Source organism: Cotesia glomerata, linkage group LG4 (assembly GCF_020080835.1).
Source record: "Cotesia glomerata isolate CgM1 linkage group LG4, MPM_Cglom_v2.3, whole genome shotgun sequence".
In the NCBI taxonomy this organism is placed as follows: domain Eukaryota; kingdom Metazoa; phylum Arthropoda; class Insecta; order Hymenoptera; family Braconidae; genus Cotesia; species Cotesia glomerata.
Window position 1 is genome coordinate 19,316,349 of NC_058161.1, and position 23,253 is coordinate 19,339,601.

General features: G+C 30.5%; 3 protein-coding genes across 3 annotated transcripts; 1 reads left to right on the forward strand and 2 right to left on the reverse strand.

Annotated features, from left to right (window-relative positions):
- Nucleotides 1–3,641: 3,641 nt before the first annotated feature.
- On the forward strand, nt 3,642–7,528 carry LOC123263174 (signal peptidase complex catalytic subunit SEC11A). The gene is made up of 4 exons (XM_044725717.1): nt 3,642–3,893; nt 4,161–4,270; nt 5,277–5,426; nt 7,202–7,528. The coding sequence occupies exons 1-4, from the start codon at nt 3,846–3,848 to the stop codon at nt 7,434–7,436; spliced, it is 543 nt and encodes a 180-aa protein (XP_044581652.1). The 5' UTR covers nt 3,642–3,845; the 3' UTR covers nt 7,437–7,528.
- A 102-nt stretch (nt 7,529–7,630) lies between these two features.
- Nucleotides 7,631–13,497, reverse strand: LOC123263173 (probable cytochrome P450 304a1). Its single transcript, XM_044725716.1, has 7 exons — nt 13,342–13,497; nt 13,031–13,282; nt 12,793–12,965; nt 12,455–12,736; nt 11,963–12,291; nt 7,981–8,234; nt 7,631–7,827 (listed from the first exon to the last, which is right to left on the reverse strand). Exons 1-7 carry the CDS (start codon nt 13,430–13,432, stop codon nt 7,646–7,648), a joined length of 1,563 nt encoding a protein of 520 aa, XP_044581651.1. The 5' UTR covers nt 13,433–13,497; the 3' UTR covers nt 7,631–7,645.
- A 278-nt stretch (nt 13,498–13,775) lies between these two features.
- LOC123263172 (probable cytochrome P450 304a1) lies at nt 13,776–22,050 on the reverse strand. The gene is made up of 7 exons (XM_044725715.1): nt 21,837–22,050; nt 21,526–21,777; nt 21,288–21,460; nt 20,950–21,231; nt 20,543–20,871; nt 14,067–14,320; nt 13,776–13,992 (listed from the first exon to the last, which is right to left on the reverse strand). Exons 1-7 carry the CDS (start codon nt 21,925–21,927, stop codon nt 13,811–13,813), a joined length of 1,563 nt encoding a protein of 520 aa, XP_044581650.1. The 5' UTR covers nt 21,928–22,050; the 3' UTR covers nt 13,776–13,810.
- Between the last annotated feature and the right edge of the window lie 1,203 nt (nt 22,051–23,253).

The following is a 23,253-nucleotide window of genomic DNA, read 5'->3' on the forward strand; positions in this document are numbered from 1 at the left end:
AATTTGGGAACTGGGGAAATAAAGGATAAAGGGGGGAGGAGGGACCTTACTCAGTAGGAATTTTTCGGTAACCGAAAAAATGATTCAGACAGCCCAGACCGGGACTCGAACCCGGATCATTATCAACATCAGCTTCCTCAACGAATAAATCGCGCAAGTACTCCAGTTTTCCATTCTCGAGTAATTTGTATAAGTAGCAAATCGCATTATACAATCTACGATATTTGATTGTAAGCCACCCTAGCTCTTTGCGGTGAGGACTAATATGCTCATCTTTTTTGATATTGAAAATAAATCTGATGGAAGAATTTACTGCTCGCTGAAGTTTTAGATCATTTTCAGCAGTAGAGTCAATGAGCACAATAGAGCAGTAATCAATGAGTGGTAGGATGGTAGCAGTAACTAGGAGCTTTCTTATCTCAGTAGAATAGATGTTTTTCCGGACCTTGAGACTATGGAGTGCGAAATTTACTTTTCTGGTTGTCTGTAAAATGTGGCTATTCCAGGATAAGTTTTGATCAATAATAAGTCCCAAACACTTTGTAGAATTTACGTAGGGGATTACTGTATTATCAACTAGAATAGGAGGGACCTCCAGGGACTGAAGTTGTTTCAATTTGCCATTTGATCCCAAGATCATCGCTGTAGTCTTAGTCAAGTTAATCATTAAGCCGTGAGACCGAGCCCAGTCTGCAATTGCTTGTGAGTCAGCAGTAACTTGCTGAACTGCGTCATGAAGCTGGTAAGCAAGACAATGATGGTAGATGTACATGTCGTCAGCAAATAGACCATATTTGCAAAAGATTATCCACCTGGCCACAGAGTTGATGACAATTAAAAACAATATTGGCCCAAGTACAGAGCCTTGAGGAACACCCGACGAGGTTTTTAGTAACTCAATTGGAATTCCATGCTCATTTAGAATGGATTGAGAACGGTTTGATAGATAGGAGAAGAACCAACTTATTACTTCTGATGAGAATCCCAACTCATGCAAAGAGATTAAAATAACTTTGGGATCCACGTAGTCAAAGGCTTTACTCAGATCAAATAGCACTAGAATGGTAAGTTGATTTTTGTCCATTGCTGCTCTGACGTCGTCAGTAAGTTTTAGCAATGCTGATTGCGTACTACGATGCTTCCGAAATCCCGATTGAAACCTATCAAGCAAAAGATTATCTTCTAAGTAAGTTACCAGCTGGTTTGCAACTATTCTCTCAAAAACTTTCGCTAAGTGAGACAGGTTTGCAATTGGTCTTGTATCAGATGGTGATCTGGGTAAGGCTATCTTGTTCATTGGTATAATATAAATCGTTTTCCAAATCTCAGGAAAGATGCCAGTGTCAAGAGATCTGTTGAAAAGGGCTGTAAGAAACAGTGATATCTGAGGAAGATGATCTTTTAGCCACCGCAAATCTAAACCATCCGGGCTATTTCCTTTAGATTTCGACAGAGTTAGTACAAGAGCCTTTGTGACATCAACGATGTCAATCTTCTGCCACTGAAATGAACAGTCCACTTGGCGTTGAAAAATGGTTGGTAAACTATCTAAGAACTTAATATTTGCAGCTGGATGCTTCCTGACTATACTTGCATAGTACTCATTTAATTCCAGTGCATCAAAGAAATTTAGGGGTGACTAAGTATTTGATTTGGTGAGTCCTAGATGTTTAAGTTTACTCCAAACAGAAGAACCCTGAGACAAGTTGGATAGAGTAGTCTTCAAGTACGATTCTCGCGTTCGGGCTAATTCAGTCTTAAGAAGTTTGCGTTGGATTTTATACAGCGAAAGTAAGGTTGGATCACGGTTTCTTTGAGCTCGTTTGTAAAGTTCATCACGTTCTTTGCATTTATTTTTGAATTTTGTATTTTTTATGAAAATAATTTTCCAGATGTAAAAAATAGATAAAATCTATCAAATTTATCTTAAACTTCATTTAATAACCTTCAATTTAAACTATTATTTGTCTGGTTTTAATGATTTTTTTAATTAATTCCGTGAATTTAAAAATTTTCAAAAATTTTTCAATGAACGTACTCCAGCCCTTTTTCTTTAAATAATTTTTAAGCCGTAAAAGATAGCTTGAATTAATCAAATTCATGTTAAAATTCACACAATTATCTTCAATTTGAGCTATTATTCGTTACCTTTTGATACTTTTTTCAATTTATTTCGGAGTTTGGAAAATAAAAAAAAAATAAAAAATAAATTAATTTTTAGCTTTTATCATCAAATGACTTTCATTTGTTATAAATCCTATTTTTTAGGTAGATGTCTTTGGATATCTATTTGTTGTAGTCGGTCTCATATCATTATTTGCAAAAATATAATAAACAATAAATTTTAGGACATTATTACCTTTTAATAACGTGTTTTTTTCAATATTTAAACAAGAAATTTACCTATCCATGTCGGGTATGGCCGAATGGCGTTTTTTTAAACTATTATTCACTTTTTACTTTCTAGTTTGGTTTATTTACAAAAAATGTGTTTTTTTAGTTTTCTTAAGGAAGTATAGGACGTACAGTCCGTTTACTGAGTTTCATCTCACAATGCATATATATAGCTGTACTATAGTACGTGACTTAAGAAGGATTAATTTTGTTCGAGACTGTACCTTCAGAAAACTTAACAAGTTTTTACTAGTGATTTAATGAAATTTCGCTTACCGGAATAATCTTTTATGCATTAAATAACTATATTATTATCAAATAATTGATAATTTATTTTTAATTTGAATAAAATAATAAGTTTTTTAATTTTAAATATTTTTTAAAAAGTTTGGCAACGCAATAAATTTTATCGCGGTTGCGCATGCGTTGACTGCTCTATTCGTGTTTTTGATGGGTACGTGTGTATTATGTTTACAAGTAATGCTATTAAAAATATCAAAATATTAAAGAATTAAAATATTGATTATTCAATTATGTTATATTTTATAATAAATAATAACAATTTTATAATATTTTTCTTAACCTATTTGATATTTCTTTTAACCTATTTCATTGAAGCTTTAAATTTCCCGCGCGACCCACCATGTACGGCGTTGCCGTCAACATAACCCACATTTGTTATGGCTGATATGACTATTTTTTTAAAATTTAGATTTTTCAAATTCAATTATTTTTATAACTAAGTACCCTCAACTTAATTTTATTTTTTCAATAATTTTTGAAAATTTTTTTTTTCTTACAATGAGTTTTTCGAAGCTTTCTCATTATTTTTTCATCATGAAATTTATTAAAACAAGAGTAGGTGTGAGATTTGGTATGTCATTACAATGTTAAATGACCTGTTTTGAATCTTGTTTTATAAATAAACTATCAACCCTAGGTCTCTGAAATTTTAACACAACACGTATTAAATATATTTCTATCGATCCTAAAAATTTTAAATTGATCTCATTATTACGACTTAACTCCCATACCTCCTTAAACGTTTTGTTGAATTAAAAATTCTCTTTGGTATTTGAAAATTTGTTAATATTAAATAAATCGGTTAAAGATAAAAAATATTATTGGTAAATTACTGACCGTTGGACATAACGCTCTCAACTTGACTTACCTCAAAGCTGCCATCTTGAGAAAATCTAAAATAAAAAAAAAAGACACGTAAAACATGTCGACAATCACCACGTTTACTATACAGTCTATATACAGTTTGGTACAGTTTGCTAATCATACACGTATACAATGATTATTGAACTGAATAATCTTAAAGAGAATTAATAAAAGCCGGTATTGACCGCCGTTTTAATCATCCATTAATAAATCACTGAAAAGGCATCTGGGTGACAGAATTTATTTATTTGTTATATTAGCCGTAATAAACACTATCAGCCAAAATGATTATGGGATTATTGGACGATCTCAAACGCATGAACAAGCGTCAGGTATTTATTTTTATTTACTTGTTATTATTGTTATTCTTCCATATGCTTTAATTTTACTATTTTATAAATTTTATTTATTATTTTTTATATTGAAAATTAATTTTCCAGGTATTCAATAATTTTTATAATTTTTTTAACAAATAAATTATGGCAAAAAAAAATTATAAAAGGAATTTTTTTAAAATAATTTATTTGTTGAATTAAATTAAAAAATTATCAAGTGACTTGTAATTTTAATTTTAATGTCATTTTTTTTTTATTTTTTAGTTTCTCTACCAAGTACTTAGTTTTGGTATGATCGTGTCCTCCGCACTTATGATATGGAAAGGACTTATGGTTGTCACTGGAAGCGAAAGTCCTATTGTCGTTGTTTTGAGGTAATTTTTTTTATTTATTTATTAAAATTAAATTAACTGACATCTAAAAATTTATGAAAATTAATTTAGCATATATTCAATAATTTCAAAAATTTTATAGTAAATAAATTATGGCAAAAAAAAATTGACATCTAGAAATTTTAAAAAATTCAATTTTATAAAAATCATTCTTTGGAACAATTTTTTTTGATAAATAAAATTTAAAAAGGCCATTCGGCAGCCGAAATGGAAGTAGATTTTTCAAATATAGAAAATTGATTTTTAATAAAATAATATAATAACACTAATAATGTATAACTTAATTCATGAATTAAAAACAAAATTCAATAATAAATTTAAAACTATTTAGAACCAATTTTGGAAAAAAAATTAATTTTTGAAGAAAAAGTTTCTCAAATATTTACCAAAAAATTGCAAGGATCATAAGATTTGAATTATAAATGACCAAATTTTAAGTAACTGCTTAGGAACAACAGTTTCCAAATTAATCAGAATTTTGAAACCGGATAGTTTTAATTGAAGAAAACAATATATAGAACTAATTTGTGGCATATTTACTGACGAATTACTCAAAAACATTACACGAAAGACTGATCATTATCGTAATTATTGAATTTACATCATGATTAAGCTATGATCCAGACAATAATTCTAAAACGGCTGCAACAGTAAAACTGTTTTATTAAACGAACTCTAAAAGGAGTAATATTGAGGTTATTACCACTTCTCCTCGAGCTCAAAAGGCTAATGGAAGTTTTATAGAACACTATTTTTTGAATTTTCAAACCGCAATAACTTTTGAATGAATGAACCGATTCATTCATTTTTTATTTATTAGAAAAATTAAAAATTTTCAAATGCTAATTTTAATATCATAAATAATTTTTATTATTTTATAATACTAAAGTTAGCCGATGTTTTTAATTTTTTGATTTTTTTTTCAAATGATTAAATAATTATTGAATTTAAAAGACAAAAAACTAATGAGATAGTTAAAATTTTTCAGTGGAAGTATGGAACCAGCGTTCCACCGTGGAGATTTACTATTCTTAACAAATTACCAAGAAGAGCCAGTTCGTGTAGGTGAAATAGTAGTTTTCAAAGTAGAAGGCCGTGATATACCAATAGTACATCGTGTCTTAAAATTACATGAAAAGTAAGTTATATTTATTTGTTTATTTTATATAAAAATTTTTAATAATACTGCAGTAAATTTTCCTGTATTTTAAAATCTAGAATATTTATCAACAAAAATTTATTGAACAAAAATTAATCTACTACAAAAATTTGCCGAAATAACTTATTATATTTCTAAAATAAATTTTCTTTAAAAATTACCGTTAAAATTCACTATACTAATGGGACATAGTGCATCCCTTTTATTTATTGAAGTTTTTTAAATAAAAATTACGAAAAAATTCATTTATTTTATGGTAAACTCCATAGAATTTACGGAAAATCTAACAAAATTTCTTTCAGTACAATTAAAGAAAATTTTTTTTTTTTTTTTTTATTTATTATTATTTAGAGTCGGTTTTAACTGCTGTGGTCATATCGCCGACTTTTAATTGTTGGGAGTGGTACGTTGGGTCTTTTTGGGTTGTGTAAATCTTAACCTACGCGGCAAGGGCCGAATATCAACCAAGTTGGTTTCTAAGACCAGCTTGGGATTCGAACCCACGCCTGGCCGGTAAGTTAGTCCGAGTTCTCTATAGGCCATGCGCCTTAGACGACTCGGCTAACGTCACCGGTTTAAAGAAAATTTATTCGTAAATAAAAATATAAATTGATAATTTGGAATATAACAGATATGCTTTCTATTATCTTGAGAGTTTCGCCTTTTTGTAGTTTATTTTAATCTATATTATAAAGAATAAAAAAAATTTTGTGTCCAGGATAGTCATATGATAAGATCTTGACTTGAATTTGTGTCTTTTCAAGGTTTCACATCATTCTCACCAATAGTCAATTTATGATGATAAGTATTTAGGCTGCATTCGAAAATGCTCTATCTCTAGACACATAATTAAGAAATGACCTTGTATTTTGTGAACTATTGACATTTTTAAAAATATAAGCTCACCCTGAGATTACACTCATCAAGACTTTTTATTTGAATACCCACATCAATTTTTCATATATTTTATATATTTATATATATCACATATATGCATGTATAAAGAATATATCAAAAATGCATGTGGGTACTCAAATGAAAGCTCTTGATGAGTGTAACATCGAAATGAGTTTATATCTTAAAAATGTCATTAATTATGAAATTGCATTGTATCTTGTCAACTTATGACATTTTTAAAGATATAAGCTCACCCTGAGATTACACTCATCAAGACCTTTCATTTGAATACCCACATCAATTTTTCATATATTTTATATATTTATATATATTATATATATATGTATATGTAAAAAATATATAAAAATGCATGTGGGTACTCAAATGAAAGCTCTTGATGAGTGTTACATCGTGATGAACTTATATCTTCAAAAAAGTCAATATTTAAGAAAGTACAATGCAATTTAACAAAAATCATTATTTTATTTATTTATAATTCACAAGTCATTGCAGTCACGTAGTGACTGCAAAATTGCTAGTTAGCTGTAATTTAAATTGTAATGCAAATTTTTTAAAATCGTTCACAAACTTTTGATTCAAAATTTCCATCTCTATCCCTATAAAAGCTCTTACAGTAATTATAGGACACTCTGTATATTGGGATTCAATATAATCAATTATTTTAGGCATAATAATTTCAATTAAATAGTTATGCTATTTAACTAGATTTTCCTAGTTCAGAGAACCAAATTTTTCTTTCATTATAGTAATAATAATAATAATAATAATAATAATAATAATAATAATAATAATAATAATAATAATAATAAATAATAAATAATAATTTTCTTCTTTAGGAACGACAAAAATTCAACAGTAAAATTCCTTACCAAAGGAGACAATAACTCAGTAGACGACCGAGGTCTCTACGCACCGGGTCAATTGTGGCTAACGCACAAAGACGTAGTAGGTCGGGCACGAGGATTTTTGCCGTACGTCGGAATGGTAACAATATACATGAACGAGTACCCGAAGTTAAAGTACGCGGTTCTTTTGGGCCTGGGTCTGTACGTGTTGGTGCATCGAGAATAAGTTTTTTTCAGTAGCTAAGAATTTAGGATAAGGATTTTTTAAGTGAGCAAATAAATAATAAATAAATTAATTAATTAACTGTGCATTTAAAATCGAGTTTAAGTCAATCATTACTTGGATAGTAAATTTATTTTTTGTTAACTCTCGTTTAAAAAGGGTTTTAAATATTTGTATAATAAATAATTGATTAAAATAATTAATAACTATCATTATCTTCGTGATTTAAATTTAATCCAACAACTTTTCGGCTGGACTGCAAATCCTGGAGTTTTGTCTTGAGGACGCGAAGGCTGGCCCTTCAAGGATTCAAAGTCGAAATTTTGAATGAGCGTTGCAAAAATTTCGAAGACTATAAAACGGGAGTAAGTTTCTGCTGGACAAACTCGACGACCTGGAAAATAATTATTTTTTTTTAGAGGAAAATTTTAATTCCTTTTTCGAACCATTTTAAAAATTTTAGTGCAAAAAATATGTCTTAAAATATTATAAAAAAAAAAAAAAAAAAAAAATTGAATTTTCAACACGGAAAATGAAAAAATTTTACCAAATCCAAAAGGTAATGTCAAATCTTTAACAATTTTTCCGTTTTTGATAAATCTATCAGGGCGGAAATTTTCCGGGTCACCCCATAAATCTGGATCGCTGTGAATTGCGGATAAGTTTGGGAACACCAAGGTACCTTCAGGTATGGTATACTCAAACAATTGGGTGGTTTCTGTGCACCGATGACCGACACTCAGTGGAGCTAGTGTTTCCATCCTCATAACTTCTCTAATTACTGCTTCCGTAAACGGCAACCTTGAAAAAAAAATTTTCAAATTTTAACAATACATTAATAAATTAGTTATTTATATGCATGCTAAATTTCAAATTATCGATAAACACCCTCACGGTTTTAGAAATGCCGCAAAGATTCGGTATTTATACGATATAAATGCTGTATTTTTACCGTAGTACTTCAGTTATTTTAGCCAGTTTTTTTGCCGAATTATTACGAAAAAATTACGAAATAAATTCAGAATAGTTACGGCAATACAATAGAAAAATTACGGTATATTAACAGCATTTAAACCGTAAACGTACCGCATATTTACTGTATATCTGCGGCACTATTGCAACAAAAATTCGGACAAGAAGATCCCTACTTTCTATTACCGGTAAAATACCAAAAATATGCTGCTTTACTACTATTTTTCAATAGGTTAAAATTTTTTTTTATAATACAAATTATCATAAATAATTTTTAAGAGGTTAATAAATTAATTTCTCTATTATTATTATTATTATCATTTTTTTAGTCCAGACCGGGGTTCGAACCCGGATCATTTAGTTACGCGCTGAAGGCTTTACCAGTTGAGCTATCAGAGACACTCTTCGTAACTGTTTACTCAGTCACCTAATAAGGCTCACCAAGTAATAAACACCACCGTCCATCTTACGGTAGAAAGCATTATATCTTTAATTATATCAGTATAAACGCGGCAAAATTGCAGTATATCTTCGGTACTTTTACCGTAGAAATATGATTTTATTATTGTAAAATTATAGTAATATTATAGTTAATACATAGATTTTTTACGGTAAAGGATCTCGAGTTTTACGGTAATTTTATCGTATTATTTCTGAACTTTGCAGCAAAAGTGAGGTAGAAATGCTGTATAACTATAGTAAAAAAACTGGCCAAAATAACCACAGAAATACCGTATTATTTCAGAATTATAACGGTAAATTTATGATAATTGCATAAATACCGAAAATTTACGGTATTTAAAAAACAGCGAGGGCAAGATAAAGATAAAAATTTAAGGAGATCCACGCGAAGTAGTCAAATTTTTAAAATTTTCTGAAAATTTGTAAATTCAATTCTACGTACACGGAGAAAAAAGTATTGCTATTATAGCGATCCAATGGATCGTGAACGAAGTATCGTGATTAGCTCAAAACAGTATTGTCATATTCACCATACGAATACAGTTATGCTCGAAACAGTGAATACTGAATACCACGCTCAACTGTATAGTGAATATCTCAAAACGTTTTCTTACTACAGCGAAACGGATCGTGATTATCACTATCCACGACGCGTTCAGCGCCACTACACATAACCAACCCTCGCGGTTTTGATAATGCCGTAAAAATACCGTAATTTTTCGGCATTTATGCTCATGCCGTATATTTACCGTTATAATTCGGTAATAATGCAGTTAAACTATAGTTATTTTGGCCAGTTTTTATACTGTAGTTATCCAGTATATATACTGCCCTTATGCTGTACAGTTACCAAAAATATACTATACAATTACCGCATTAATGCCCAAATTTTACCCAAAAAATTCTAAATAATTACCGTAATAATACAGTAATTTTGCCGAATATTTTCTGACATAATGGACAATTATTAAAAATTTAGTTTTATTTTTAGTTCACTTCTATGTTAGAAACGAATAAAATGAAAAATTTCAAATTTTGCTTTTTATTCTCCATCGCTACTTTGCAAAAACAAATACTGTTTTTGAATAAAAAATATGTAGAATATTATTTTTTAATTAGGTATTTAGCGATAATTAATATAAAATAATACATATGTTAAGTAAATATATTCTAATTTTAATTTCAATTTTTAATTTCTCACTTAGAAAATTGCAAATTTTCTAAAATCGAAAAGTTATATTATTTCACATATATAATTATATTATTTAATTTTAAATATGCTTATCGTAAGATGGACGGTGTGGCTTAATGTATCTAGAATAAGCAAAAAAACAGTATGGTATAGACCGGGTAGCTCAAATGGTAGAGTAGCCGACATATCCCCAGGAGGTTCTGGGTTCGAATCCCAGTCCGAGCGTTATTTAATTTGACACCATTTTCTAAATATGGTTTTAATACAGTCATTTTACCGCCTTATTACCGTAAATATGCCGCATTTTCAGCGTAAATGTATCGCATTTTTATGGTAAATGTTCTGTAATTTTTCGATAAAAAAACTGATACCGCATTAATACTGTATAATTACGACATTTTTTCGGCATTTACAAAACCGCTAGGGAAGTCTGAAACTTACGAGTTTATTTATTTACAATTTTGGTGATGAAATAGCGATAATTGCACCAATTTATATTAACAGCGATATGGACAATTGGGTTGTTGATAAAATACTCGAGTGGAATCTTCAAAAACTCGTGTCGTTTTTTGAAGGTCTAGTAAAGAAATAAATCTTCCTATGTTAACTGTGTTGATGCTGTGTCCGTGGTTATTGTATATAATTCTACTGCGTTGATAAAGAAAAACAATGAACATTATATATTGTATTAAATAAATAACATTTGTGTTTTCATAAAAGGTTTTTTTAGCATAAATAATTTGATCCCATACTACTTTACGCAAAAATATGTTATTTTTTTTATAAAGTACATGGAGTAATAAAGAAGTAAAAATTCCATTAAAAAATATTTTTCTTATGATAAAAATAATTGCGTATTTTTAATGAATATACCAATAATACAAATTTCTAGGCTAATATTTTTAAAAATAAAAAAAAAAAGTCATATAAAATAAATTCCAACTGCTGTCAGTCATTATTTAAACATTATTAAACCTAACCTAATTCTTGACTGTCATATAAACTACACAAAAATTTTAAACTAATCAAGCTATACAAGGAATTCGTATTTATGTTTATAACAATAATATACGAAAAAACTAAAAAAAAAACATAATCTGCAATAACATATAATTAACATTTAATCAAAAACAACTAATAATCATCTATAAACCATAGCAATATAGACATTCGATATCCGAATCCATGTGGATCGTGATAATCACGATCCACTAGATTGGACATATGCGCATCTAAAGTATAGTCATACGTGGATCGTGATCATCACTATACTGTATCGTGATAATAGTAACACTTTTTTCTCCGTGTAACCCAATAATTAATAAAAAAATTACAAAACAGTAGGTTTCCGGGATATTTAATCCAATCATTAGGTTTGAAAATTGTAATTTTTACATGTGAATGGAGATTCCACCAGCCGTGTATTTAGTTAAGAATTTAATGCAATTAACGATTTTAAAAAAATTTTATTTTCATTGAATTTGATTGAAAAAATAATAAGCTTTCGATTAAAACAACAAAAAAAGTAGCTTTCCGAACGTATTACGGAGATATTTTATATTTTTTATGAAAAATCACTCGGAACTTGCGTTCTTTAAAGTCTTGTATTTGACTTGGCAACACCGCTTGCGCAGTTACCCATGCGCATAAGTAACCGCGGTTTTTTAAATGCTAGAAGATCTTAGACATTTTAGTTAGACAGTAAATATAAATAAATTTTAAGGTTAGGGACACTCTTGCGGTATTGTCAAGTGTATACCGGTAATTCAGAGTGCTATATTTTTTATTAGTCAATTAAATGTTACTTGATTAGATTTCGAGCAATGATTAATAATGTCGGTCAATTCTGGATTGTGTGATTGCTAACTTAACAGACGTGTTTTCTGATCTGTGAAATAATCACCTGTAGCGGTCATCCCAGGCAGGAAGACGATTGGGTCCCACTACACTGTCTATTTCTTCTTGCACCCGTTTCATAACTTCCGGATAGTGAATCATGTACTTGATGCAATTGGTTGCGACCCCGGGTGTTGCTGACATTGCAGCAAACATAAAGTCAGTGCAAATCATTACTAATTGCTCTGTTGAGAACATCTTGGCGTCAATGTCTTCGGAATTATTGCCTGCTTTTGCGTGGATTTTCTTCATTTCACGCAAGTAAGTCGGTATGAAGGCATCATTGATTTCTTCAGACAAACTTTCGTTGGAGTCATTTAATTCATCAATGAAATCCTGGAACAATATATCTTTTTTTAGTCGAATTTTTATCTCGGTAATAAACACACAGATTGAAATCGTATGAGTAACAATCGAAAACATTAATTAGGTCTTAGCTGATTAGATTAGTGGTTCAGAATAGAGTGGGTTAACTTTGAATGTCAAAGTACAATTATACCTCCACGAAGTTAGCTATTGCACGGGTTCCATTAATAAAATCAGTGTATCCAAATAAATTTCCAAAATATCTCAACCAGGGTGTCATAGTTTTAGCGCCTCCAGTAACGTCTCCTCCTCTTTGAAAAGTTCTAGCCCATTTGCACAATTCGCGCAATGATTCATGTTCCTCGCCGGTTTCTGTCCTCGGGAGTCGTTTGTTCGCCATCACGGCCCAGATGTAATTGGCGCTGATCGGCGACAAAATGTCAGGGAATAACACACGATCCTTGTCAACGACTTGCTGAAACATCGATTAGTCGTTTAGTTGATGGAAATGATAAATTGTTCGTGACAAACCTTCTCTTTGTCATTGATCGGCCCGTTTTTCATAGTATCCACTAAAACCTCCAATTCTTCAGCCAATACGCTCTCTAATTGCGCGTGTCGCCTACCGAATCCCAAATTCCGCATATTGTGCAACGCGAATCTTCGCTGCTGCTTCCATTCATAGTCGTCATTGAAAAACATCCCTGAAAGGCCGAGAGAAAGATTTTAAGGGTGATTTTTTTTAAATCTATCACTATTCCAACATTACCTAGTTTCTTCCCATTAGCTCGCGCTTGGAAGATATAATTTTCTCCTCCTCTTCCATCGAATTCTTTTCTCGTCAGTACTTCTTTTACACTCGCGTAATCGTTGACAATAACGGTGTAAGCGTTGCCGAAGTAACACCCTATTATTTTGGACTTTAATTTTTTAACATAGTAAGCCACCGTTTGATGGGGGAAGTAATAGTTGCCCCAAAGAAGAAACCAATAAGAGCCCCAAAGCGGCAGTCTGATGATTCCTTTAAACGATAAATATTTTTTTGTATTCAGTTAAATTTATTTTTATTAAGATAATTACCTGGGGGTGAATTTTTCGGCTTGCCGGTCACAAAGTTCCAAGTTAAATAAGTTAACAAGACAATTATTATTGCCAAGAGAACAACAAACATTTTCACACGAAAAAGTTTTTATCATCACTGATGTAACTTAAATTTTTAATCTGCAAATCATCAACATAAACGCAATTTATTCATAAGAGATATCGTTGATATTATATATTATTTATCTCAATACGTGCATATGAGATAATAACCAATTGGACTTTTGTAAGCTTTTATCATTATTATTTTATTGTACAATATTAAGAGTATTTTTACAGAGAAACATTCTAGTTAGAAAAGTGATCAAATATCTTCTCGTTCTTCAGGTAAGCGACAGAAAGGCATTTTTTCAGACAATACAATTTATTTTATCAATAAATTTTGATAACTAAAAAATTTCATTAAATATTTTTAAAAGTGTGCTATAGTATTAGACTAAAACGTGAATCATTGCCGTGCCTTGAATTTGATCCACAAGCTTTTCGGCTGGACAATTAACCCTGGAATTTTGTCTTGAAGACTTGTAGGTTGACCCTCCAAGCGCTCAAAGTCAAAATTTTGGACCAAAGTTGTAAAAAGTTCAAAAATTATAAACCGGGCGAAAGTTTCTCCGGCACATACTCGTCTTCCTGCAAAAAATAAAATCAATTCGCAAAACGTTAGAATGATCTGCGCTTGAAAGAATAAAATTAATTATATTCACCTAATCCAAAAGGTAGCGTCAAGTCTTTAACAATTTTTCCGTCTTCGATAAATCTGTCAGGACGGAAATTTTCCGGGTCGCCCCATAAATCTGGATCGTTGTGCATCGCAGCTAAATTTGTCAACATTAAAGTATTTTCAGGTATCGTATATTCGAAAAATTGCGTCGTTTCTGTGCACCGATGACCAACGCTCAGTGGAGTTATAGTTTCGGTCCTCATAACTTCTCTAATTACTGCTTCCGTGAACGGCAACCTTGAAAAAAAATTTTCAAATTTTGACAATACTTCGTTAAATTATTCATTTATGTGCATACCAAATTTTAAAGCTTTAAATTTCCTGAAAAAATTAGAAAAATGGTTGACCTTAAAGGCCATCCTTGCAACTTCCCGCTAATTCCATACTTAAGAACATGTAGGACAGAGAATATTCAAATTTTGGACAAAATACTGAGACGCTTTTTGAACAAAAAATCATTAAACTTGGCAGGAGTATGTTAATAATAGTCTTTCGTTAATTGATTCTTCTATTTTTAAAATTAATTATTGAAAAAATATAACAAAATGATACTTAAATAAATAGGTAGAGTTCGCGCGTAAAACTGCTTTATATCCGTGCCCATCATATATTCAAGTAAATAAACTTTACTATAAAGAAATTACTCATAAACTTACAACCAATATAATCTTTGAGATTGATTTAATTTTTGGTTAATCTTTACTTTAGTTTAGATTACTTATAACGCGACCCAAATGCCAAAAGGGCGTATTACAGCAGTTAGATAGGGTTTTGTGCCAAAAGGGCGTATAAAAAAATTTTTTTCGCCATTCAACTTAGAATTGCTCGAAACGTTAAGATTTATCAAAAAAAAACTTTTTAATGTACTAATGCCAAAAGGGCGTATCTCAATACATACGCCCTTTTGGCTTTAGAAAAAGTTTAGCCTAAAGCCAAAAGGGTGTATAAAAAAACTTTCAATTTTGTTCTGAAATATAAAATTTTACTCTAAAAAATAAATCCAGATCATTTAATTTTGCTGAATTTCGTGCCTCTGACTCAGTAATATGTTAGATATCGCAACTGATGCCCTTTACAACTATGGTAGCATACGAAGTATCGGTATTTTTCAAATTAAACTAAGTAATCTTACGAGCTATTATTTTATAATATTAATTGATAAAATAATTATTTTACTATTTATATAAATTGTTATAATCACCTGATGATAATTATTAACAATTTTTAACTTTAGTTATAATAAATAGCAACAGGTGAATGAAGACAAGTAGATCGTGATAGTTGAACATAGATGAATAATTATTTTTGAATTTAAAACTTGTAAAGTGGATTTTAGTGTGAAACAATTAATAATTAATAATTTTTTAGTTTTAGTTATATTTAAAAATACTGTCACGTGAAAGTTAAATAGGTTAGTATTAAATAGTGAAAAAAATTACTAAACAATAAATAGTATAGTTTAATAATGTAAAGTTAATGTTGTAATAATATCTTTACATGATTAAATTGTACTGTTTATTGGTCTGTTATTTTACTGTAATGTCAAACAATGAACTATATATGATAGTCAAATAGATTTCAGAACCTCAAGTAAACCATGGATGATTGCCATCACCATTGCACCTTAATAAACTCTTTTCATTTCAGCTGGTGTTTTTTTTTTCTTTATCAATTAAAATTATAAACAGAATTTGTATTAAAATTTTAATATTAATCTTTAAAAATACCGATTTGTAATTTAATAGAAATAGCTTCGCCTCGGTTGACTCTAACGTGTGATCTGAGACATTTCTAACTTTCCCATCCTAGGGCTGAATACTATTTTTTTGTCCTCGGGGCGAAAAGCAGCAGCTTTGTTGAGCGCAGAGGCCCGAAAGTTGCCACTTTTCGCCCGGAGGGCAATAAAATTAGTCACATATAACTTATAATTCAAAGCAATCGGCAAAAAAATTATGCGCCCTTTTGGCTTTAGGTCAATAAATTTTCAATGTCCTAAAGCTAAAAGGGCGTATAATTTCAGACATACGCTCTTTTGGCTTTGGAAATTTTTTTTCTATATTTTGGCTTAGAAAGTGTTAATAAAGCGATTAGTAAAAAAAAAAATTTATACGCCCTTTTGGCACTGCAAAGCCAAAAGGGCGTATAAATAGGTATACGCCCTTTTGGCATTTGGGTCGCGATAAAACTAATTATCAACAAAAAATTTCATTTACTACAGTACACAGTAAAAAATTTTTCGTCATTGTGTAAAGTATAAAAATGTTTGTGTAGAATTTAACATTTTAGTGTGTAGAATTTAACATTTTAGTATGTTGGTTCAACACAATAGAGTGTTGATTCAACACAGATTGTGTAAAAAAAAGTCATCGACACAAATTTTTGTGTTAAATTTGACGAAAAATTTTTTACTGTGTAAATAAACTATAGTTTAATTTTTTTGAACAGTGTTGGGAGTATTGACAGTCAGCCTGATAATCTTCAGTGCATTTTATGTGTTTCAAATAAACAATCCGATATATTCAATTGGCATTTGTTATCACTAGTCCAAACTGAATTACCGACAACAGACTGTATTACATGCTTTTAAGGGCTCAAAATTGTACTTATTACGTTTTTGAGCTCTTTGAGCTCAAAAATATACTTCTAATTCCATTTTGAGCTCTCCGAGCTCAAAAATCTGTTAGAAGTTTAATCAAACACTATTTTTTGAAGTTTCAAACCACAATAACTTTTGAATAAATGAACAGATTTTCACGAGATTGGCAGCATTTGACGCAGTTTTTCAAGCCTCATAAAGAATTTTTAAGTTCAAATCTATCGAACGAGAAATTTCGAAATAATTTCGAAAAAACACTTTTTTCGGTTTTCTTTCGACAACGATAAATCACGAGCCAATTAACCGATTTCGACCGGGCTCACGGCGATCGACGTAGTTTTTTTATGTTAAGAGCTGATTAGTTTTGGCAATCGATCGGTAAAGCCGTTTAAAAGTTATTCCAAAAAAACTACATTTCAAAAAAATTTTTTTGTAGTTTTTTTGAGATTTCTCAAAATCTACCGGTTCAAATCGGTCCAAATTACATTCAAAATTTAAGTTTGGTGCAGCACTTTCGAATGGTGCCAACCGCGATGAAATCGGTCAAGCCGTTCAAAAGTTATAGGAGGGTCACATAAGATACATACACACACACGCATACAGACATCATCGCAAAAACATTCAGGGAAGGTTCCTAGGACTTTAGAACTTTAAGATCTGATGAAAACTCGACTTTCAAAAATCGGGGTAAAACCAATATCTTCCTGATTTTTGAAAATTTCCAATTTTCTTAGTGGGAAGTTAAAAATGTTAGTTTTTGGGACGTCGGAAAACAATATTTATTCGGTGTGTTAAATATGTTGTTCTAATCTGAATTTTGTTACTTGATTAGATTTCAAGCAATCATTAATAATGTCGGTCAATTCTGGATTGTGTGATTGCTAACTTAACACACGGAAAAAAAAATTTCGTTCTGGTAACGTAACTGTAGAGCTACCACAACTATACACAGTTTATTATTCGTTGTAGAGTTACAGTAACACAATGTTATTTAGTTCTGATAACTCAATGTTGTTGAGCTCTCAGAGCTCTACGGGATTGTTCTCAGAGCCAAACGGTATAGTTGGGAGGGCTCTACGTTGCGCAGTAGTGGAGTGCGCTGACATATTTCATAACCTTCTAAAATGCCAAACATAATTATTTTGTTACTAATCTATATTATTAAAAATATATGAGGACAATTAAGTTCCCAATTTATTTATTTAACCCTTCGTTGGTCGCGCTATGAGCGATTCCCCGCTTTTTTTTTTTCAATTCGTTATAAAAAAAAAAATAATTTTTTCCAGCCTTAAAAAATTTAGCTATTCCTTCTTCAATTCATTTAGCATGCACCTAAACAGTTTTTAAAGTTGTAGGTATTTTTATTAATTAGATATTAAATAATAAATGTCGTAAGAACATGGAATCGCGGCGATTCCCCGTAAGCGCGACCAAACCCGACCATGAAATTTTATTCGCAGCATTGCCAATTATATGAAACTTGAATAAATAAAAACAATATGGCCGTCATCAGCTGTTATAGTTGTTATGCGCATGTCCCATAAAGTTATTTATTTAATTTATTTGTGCAATGTTATTGTAAGTAATTTTAATATAAAAATAAAAATATAAATAAATAAATATAAATATAAATATAAATAAATAAATATCATTACGTGGATTGGATCACAAGAATAATAATATTACTACTGTGACTACAAAAGTATTTAATACTTTACTCATCAAAGCATTAAACCGGTACGTATTTTTTTCTCTGATAAAATATTTGAATATAACGTTTATGATTAAAATTAAAGTCACGATACTACATTACAATTAAATATTCAATAATTTAATTAAAATTGATTTAGCAGATATTTGATAATTTTAAGAATTCTTTTAATAAATAAATTGAGTCAAAAAATTGACATGTAGAAATTTTTAATAAATAAAAAAAGCAATTTTTTGAAAATAATTCTTCGGAACAAATTAATTTTTATTTCATACCAACTCAAATTTTACCGCGCTTACTTAAAAGTATACTTGGCAACACTGTAAGAAAATTAACATTGCGGCGATTCCCTAACCACGCGACCAATGAAGGCGGGCAGTGAAGCGCGACCAACGAAGGGTTAAGGAAATAGGTTTTTTTTTTTGTCAAATTAAATTTCGTTAGAACAGTTTTGTATCCACAGATTCGGTAGAATCTGGCACCAAGTTCCGTTCAAATCCGTTGTAAACGGAGCACCAGACTACCGAGTGTGTTTACTGTAAGCAGAACGGTATTTCGAGGTTGCAAAATTTTATTTAATTCGACGGTACTTCTTGTTTTTAAATTTTATATTATAACAGTAATTCATACTTTATTTTACTGATATCAATTAATTATATTCAATTATAACCATTAATTTACTTGAAATTATTAAATTTTATCAGCACAAACTATAGCAAGCTCAAAAATTTCGATCCTGACTTTTTTTCGATGTAAAAAGTGACATGCCACAGACTAAGTAATTCGAGAATGCATGGTAATCCTCCAATAGATGGGAAACTACAGTTAAAAAAATAAATTTCACAGCTTGCATCTACACTCGCCAGGGTGCGCTGCAATTATTTTTACATAAACTGTAGCTTCAAGGGGATAGTTTGCTATAAAAAATGCAGCCAACTTGAGATTTAAGTTAGTACCAATTGCAAATTTTTATTATAATTACAAAAATACTGAAATCCGAACAAAAACAGTTTCACTGTAAAAATCGCGCCAAGTCCACGTTCATAAGACTATTAAGAAAAAAAATTTTTTTTCTTTACAAAAAGATATAAAATAGAAAAATTAAAAAATCCAAGTAACCGATATGATTTTGTATATGATTTTCGGAAATTAAAAAAAATTTTGTTGTAAATTTAAAAATTAAGAAAAAAATTTTGGAACGTACTTGGTGTGCGTCATTGTGTATTTCAATTTTTTTAAAGTCCTAGTAAATAGATTTTACGAATTTCATTAAAAGTAAAATATTTTGCAACCACGCACACTAAATACGCTCCAAAATTTTTTTTTTAATTTTTAAATTTACAACAAAATTTTTTTTAATTTCCGAAAATCATATACAATCATATCGGTTACTTGGATTTTTTAATTTTTCTATTTTATATCTTTTTGTAAAGAAAAAAAAAATTTTTTTTTTTCTTAATAGTCTTATGAACGTGGACTTGGCGCGATTTTTTTACAGTGAAACTGTTTTTGTTCGGATTTATGGTTTTTCAAGGTTCATTTGCAGTGACTGTTAATTTAATTTATTAGTTGAATATATTGTGATAAGTGATAAGTTATCGGAATACATTAAAGAGACCCCATTTAACACAAAATAAAATTTGTTTTCGTTTATTTATCTTTTCTCGTGCATATACGGTAGTGATTTTATGTTCAATATTTATTGATATAATTAAGAAAATAAGATAATTTTGTGACGACCATATTTTTATTTTACAAATAATTTTTATTTGTAATATAAGTTCTATTATTATTTTCTTTCTATTATAATACTATTCTTATTTGCCATATACAATTATTGTTGGCAATATAAATTCATTATGCCGCATGTATTTATTAAATTATCAATGCTAAATCGTAAAAAAAATTATTAAGCAGACTTCCAAAAATTTGTTATAGTCTTAGAACGATCCTGTAGAGTTGTGAGAGGTAAATAACGTTTAGCTCTCAGAGCTCAACGATGTAGAGTTGCAGGAGCTAAACGGTATTGTTACTATAAGAATACGTTAACCTACTGGAACTTTTTACAACTAACTAACTAACTACTATAGAGTTCCTATAGCAAAATTTTTTTCTCCGTGCAGACGTGTTTTTTGATCGGTAAAATAATCACCTGCTGCGGTCGTCCCAGGCAGGAAGACGATTGGGTCCCACTACACTGTCTATTTCTTCTTGCACCCGTTTCATCACTTCCGGATAGTGGATCATGTACTTGATGCAATTGGTTGCGACCGCGGGCACTGCTGACAAAGCAGGAAACATAAAGTCGGTGCAGATCATTACTAATTGCTCTGTTGAGAACATTTTGGCGTCAATGTCTTCGGAATTATCGCCTGCTTTTTCGTGGATTTTCTTCATTTCACGCAAGTAAGTCGGTATGAAAGCATCATCGGTTTCTTCAGACAAACTTTCGTTGGAGTCATTTAATTCATTGATGAAATTCTGGAAAATTTGATCTTTTAAGTCATTTAAAACCTCTTTAGTAAACCAAATTTCAGCAATTTTTAATTATTAAATTACCTTGACGAAATTGATTATAGCTTGATTACCATTGATGAAATCGGTGTATCCAAATAAATTTCCAAAATATCTCAACCAGGGTGTCAAACTGATAGCACCTCCAGAAGTGTCTCCTCCTGCTTGAAAAGTTCTCGCCCATTTGCACAATTCGCGCAATGATTCATGTTCCTCGCCGGTTTCTGTCCTCGCGAGTCGTTTGTTCGCCATCACGGCCCAGATGTAATTGGCACTGATCGGCGACAAAATGTCGGGGAATAACACACGATCCTTGTCAACGACTTGCTGAAACATCGATTAGTCGTTTAGTTGATGGAAATGATAAATTGTTCGTGACAAACCTTCTCTTTGTCATTGATCGGCCCGTTTTTCATAGTATCCACTAAAACGTCCAATTCTTCAGCCAAAACGCTCTCTAATTGCGTGTGTCGCCTACCAAATCCCAAATTCCTCATATTGTGCAACGAGAATCTTCGCTGTTGCTTCCATTCATAGTCGTCATTGAAAAACATCCCTGAAAGGCCGAGAGAAAGATTTTAAGGGTGATTTTTTTTAAATCTATCACTATTCCAACATTACCTAGTTTCTTCCCATTAGCACGCGCCTGGAAGATATAATTGTCTCCTAATCTTCCGTCAAATTCTTTTCTCGTCAGTACTTCTTTTACACTCGCGTAATCGTTGACAATAACGGTGTAAGCGTTGCCGAAGTAACACCCTATTATTTTGGACTTTAATTTTTTAACATAGTAAGCCACCGTTTGATGGGGGAAGTAATAGTTGCCCCAAAGAAGAAACCAATAAGAGCCCCAAAGCGGCAGTCTGATGATTCCTTTAAACGATAAATATTTTTTTGTATTCAGTTAAATTTATTTTTATTAAGATAATTACCTGGGGGTGAATTTTTCGGCTTGCCGGTCACAAAGTTCCAAGTTAAATAAGTTAACAAGACAATTATTATTGCCAAGAGAACAACAGACATTTTCACACGAAAAAGTTTTAATCATCACTGATGTAACTTAAATTTTCTTTTGCAAAATGAGTTTATATATTAAACATCTTTTGTTGAAAACAGATATTGTTATCAATTGATTAATAATAACTTGCGCATTATATTATGTATATTAATAATAACTCGACTTTTGTAACAATGTACGAGGAAAACGAAACACAACAAGATTGTATATTTGTAGTGACCGCAATCTGTTGTAATTAATTTTTATATCAATAAAGAGTTTCCTTGAAATAAACAATTAATTGATTATAATTTCTTAAAGTATTTGTTTTGATGGATACATTTCGCATACTTATACAGAGATATATTATTATTATTATTATTATTTATTTATTTATTTATTTAATTGGCCATGAACTCGAAACTCCTTGCGGCCATCCAAAATTGATACAAAAAATCTTAATATAATATATAAAGTAGTGTGTTAAGTAGTATATATAAAGTATATATATAAAATAGTATATATAATGTAGTGTGTTAAACACTCAGTCACTCAATCACTCAATCATCACTAAATTCTAATACAATGAATACATATTATGATCTATCAGATTGTAAAAAATATTCATAACAAGCAGATATCAAGAATGATTTTTCATACTTCGCTGAATGATAAACCGGTAACTCAAGATAGTCTTGACGAATATCTCCTCGGCGTAGGCGAGGCTCAAAAATTCCTAAGTCTCGCCTAATTAGAGGCTTTTGATTAAGATACAATGCTTTATAAATAAGACACGATAAGAAAAATTTACGCCTAGAAGTAAGTGTCAGCCAACGAAGCTCAGTATAATATTGAGTAACATGTTCATACTTTGATATTTTAAAAATGTATCGTACACAAGCATTTAATTTTCTCTGAAGTCTAGTCTGTTGTTGACCTGTAATATCAGTATAAATAGCCGCGCAATAATCAAAAATAGGATAAATTAGAGTAGTGACCAATCTTTTCCTAACAGGCAATGAAAAAACATCTCCATTCATCTTTAACTGTGCAAGTACTCTCATGCTACTTTTGCAAACCTCAGTAATTTGTAAGGACCAAGTTAGAGTGTCTTGAAGTATGACCCCTAGATACTTTACTGATTTACAATAGTCAACTATAGTATCATTTACAACTATATTTGGAATCACTTCACATTGAACATCAGCCAATTTTTGTGCTGATCCAAAAATCACTGTCTTTGTTTTGTTAGGATTTAGTTTAAGACCGTTTATAATACACCACTTCAAAATTATAGCAATTTCCTCATTCAGAATTCTTACAGAGCTTTCTATATCACAAGATTTACATGT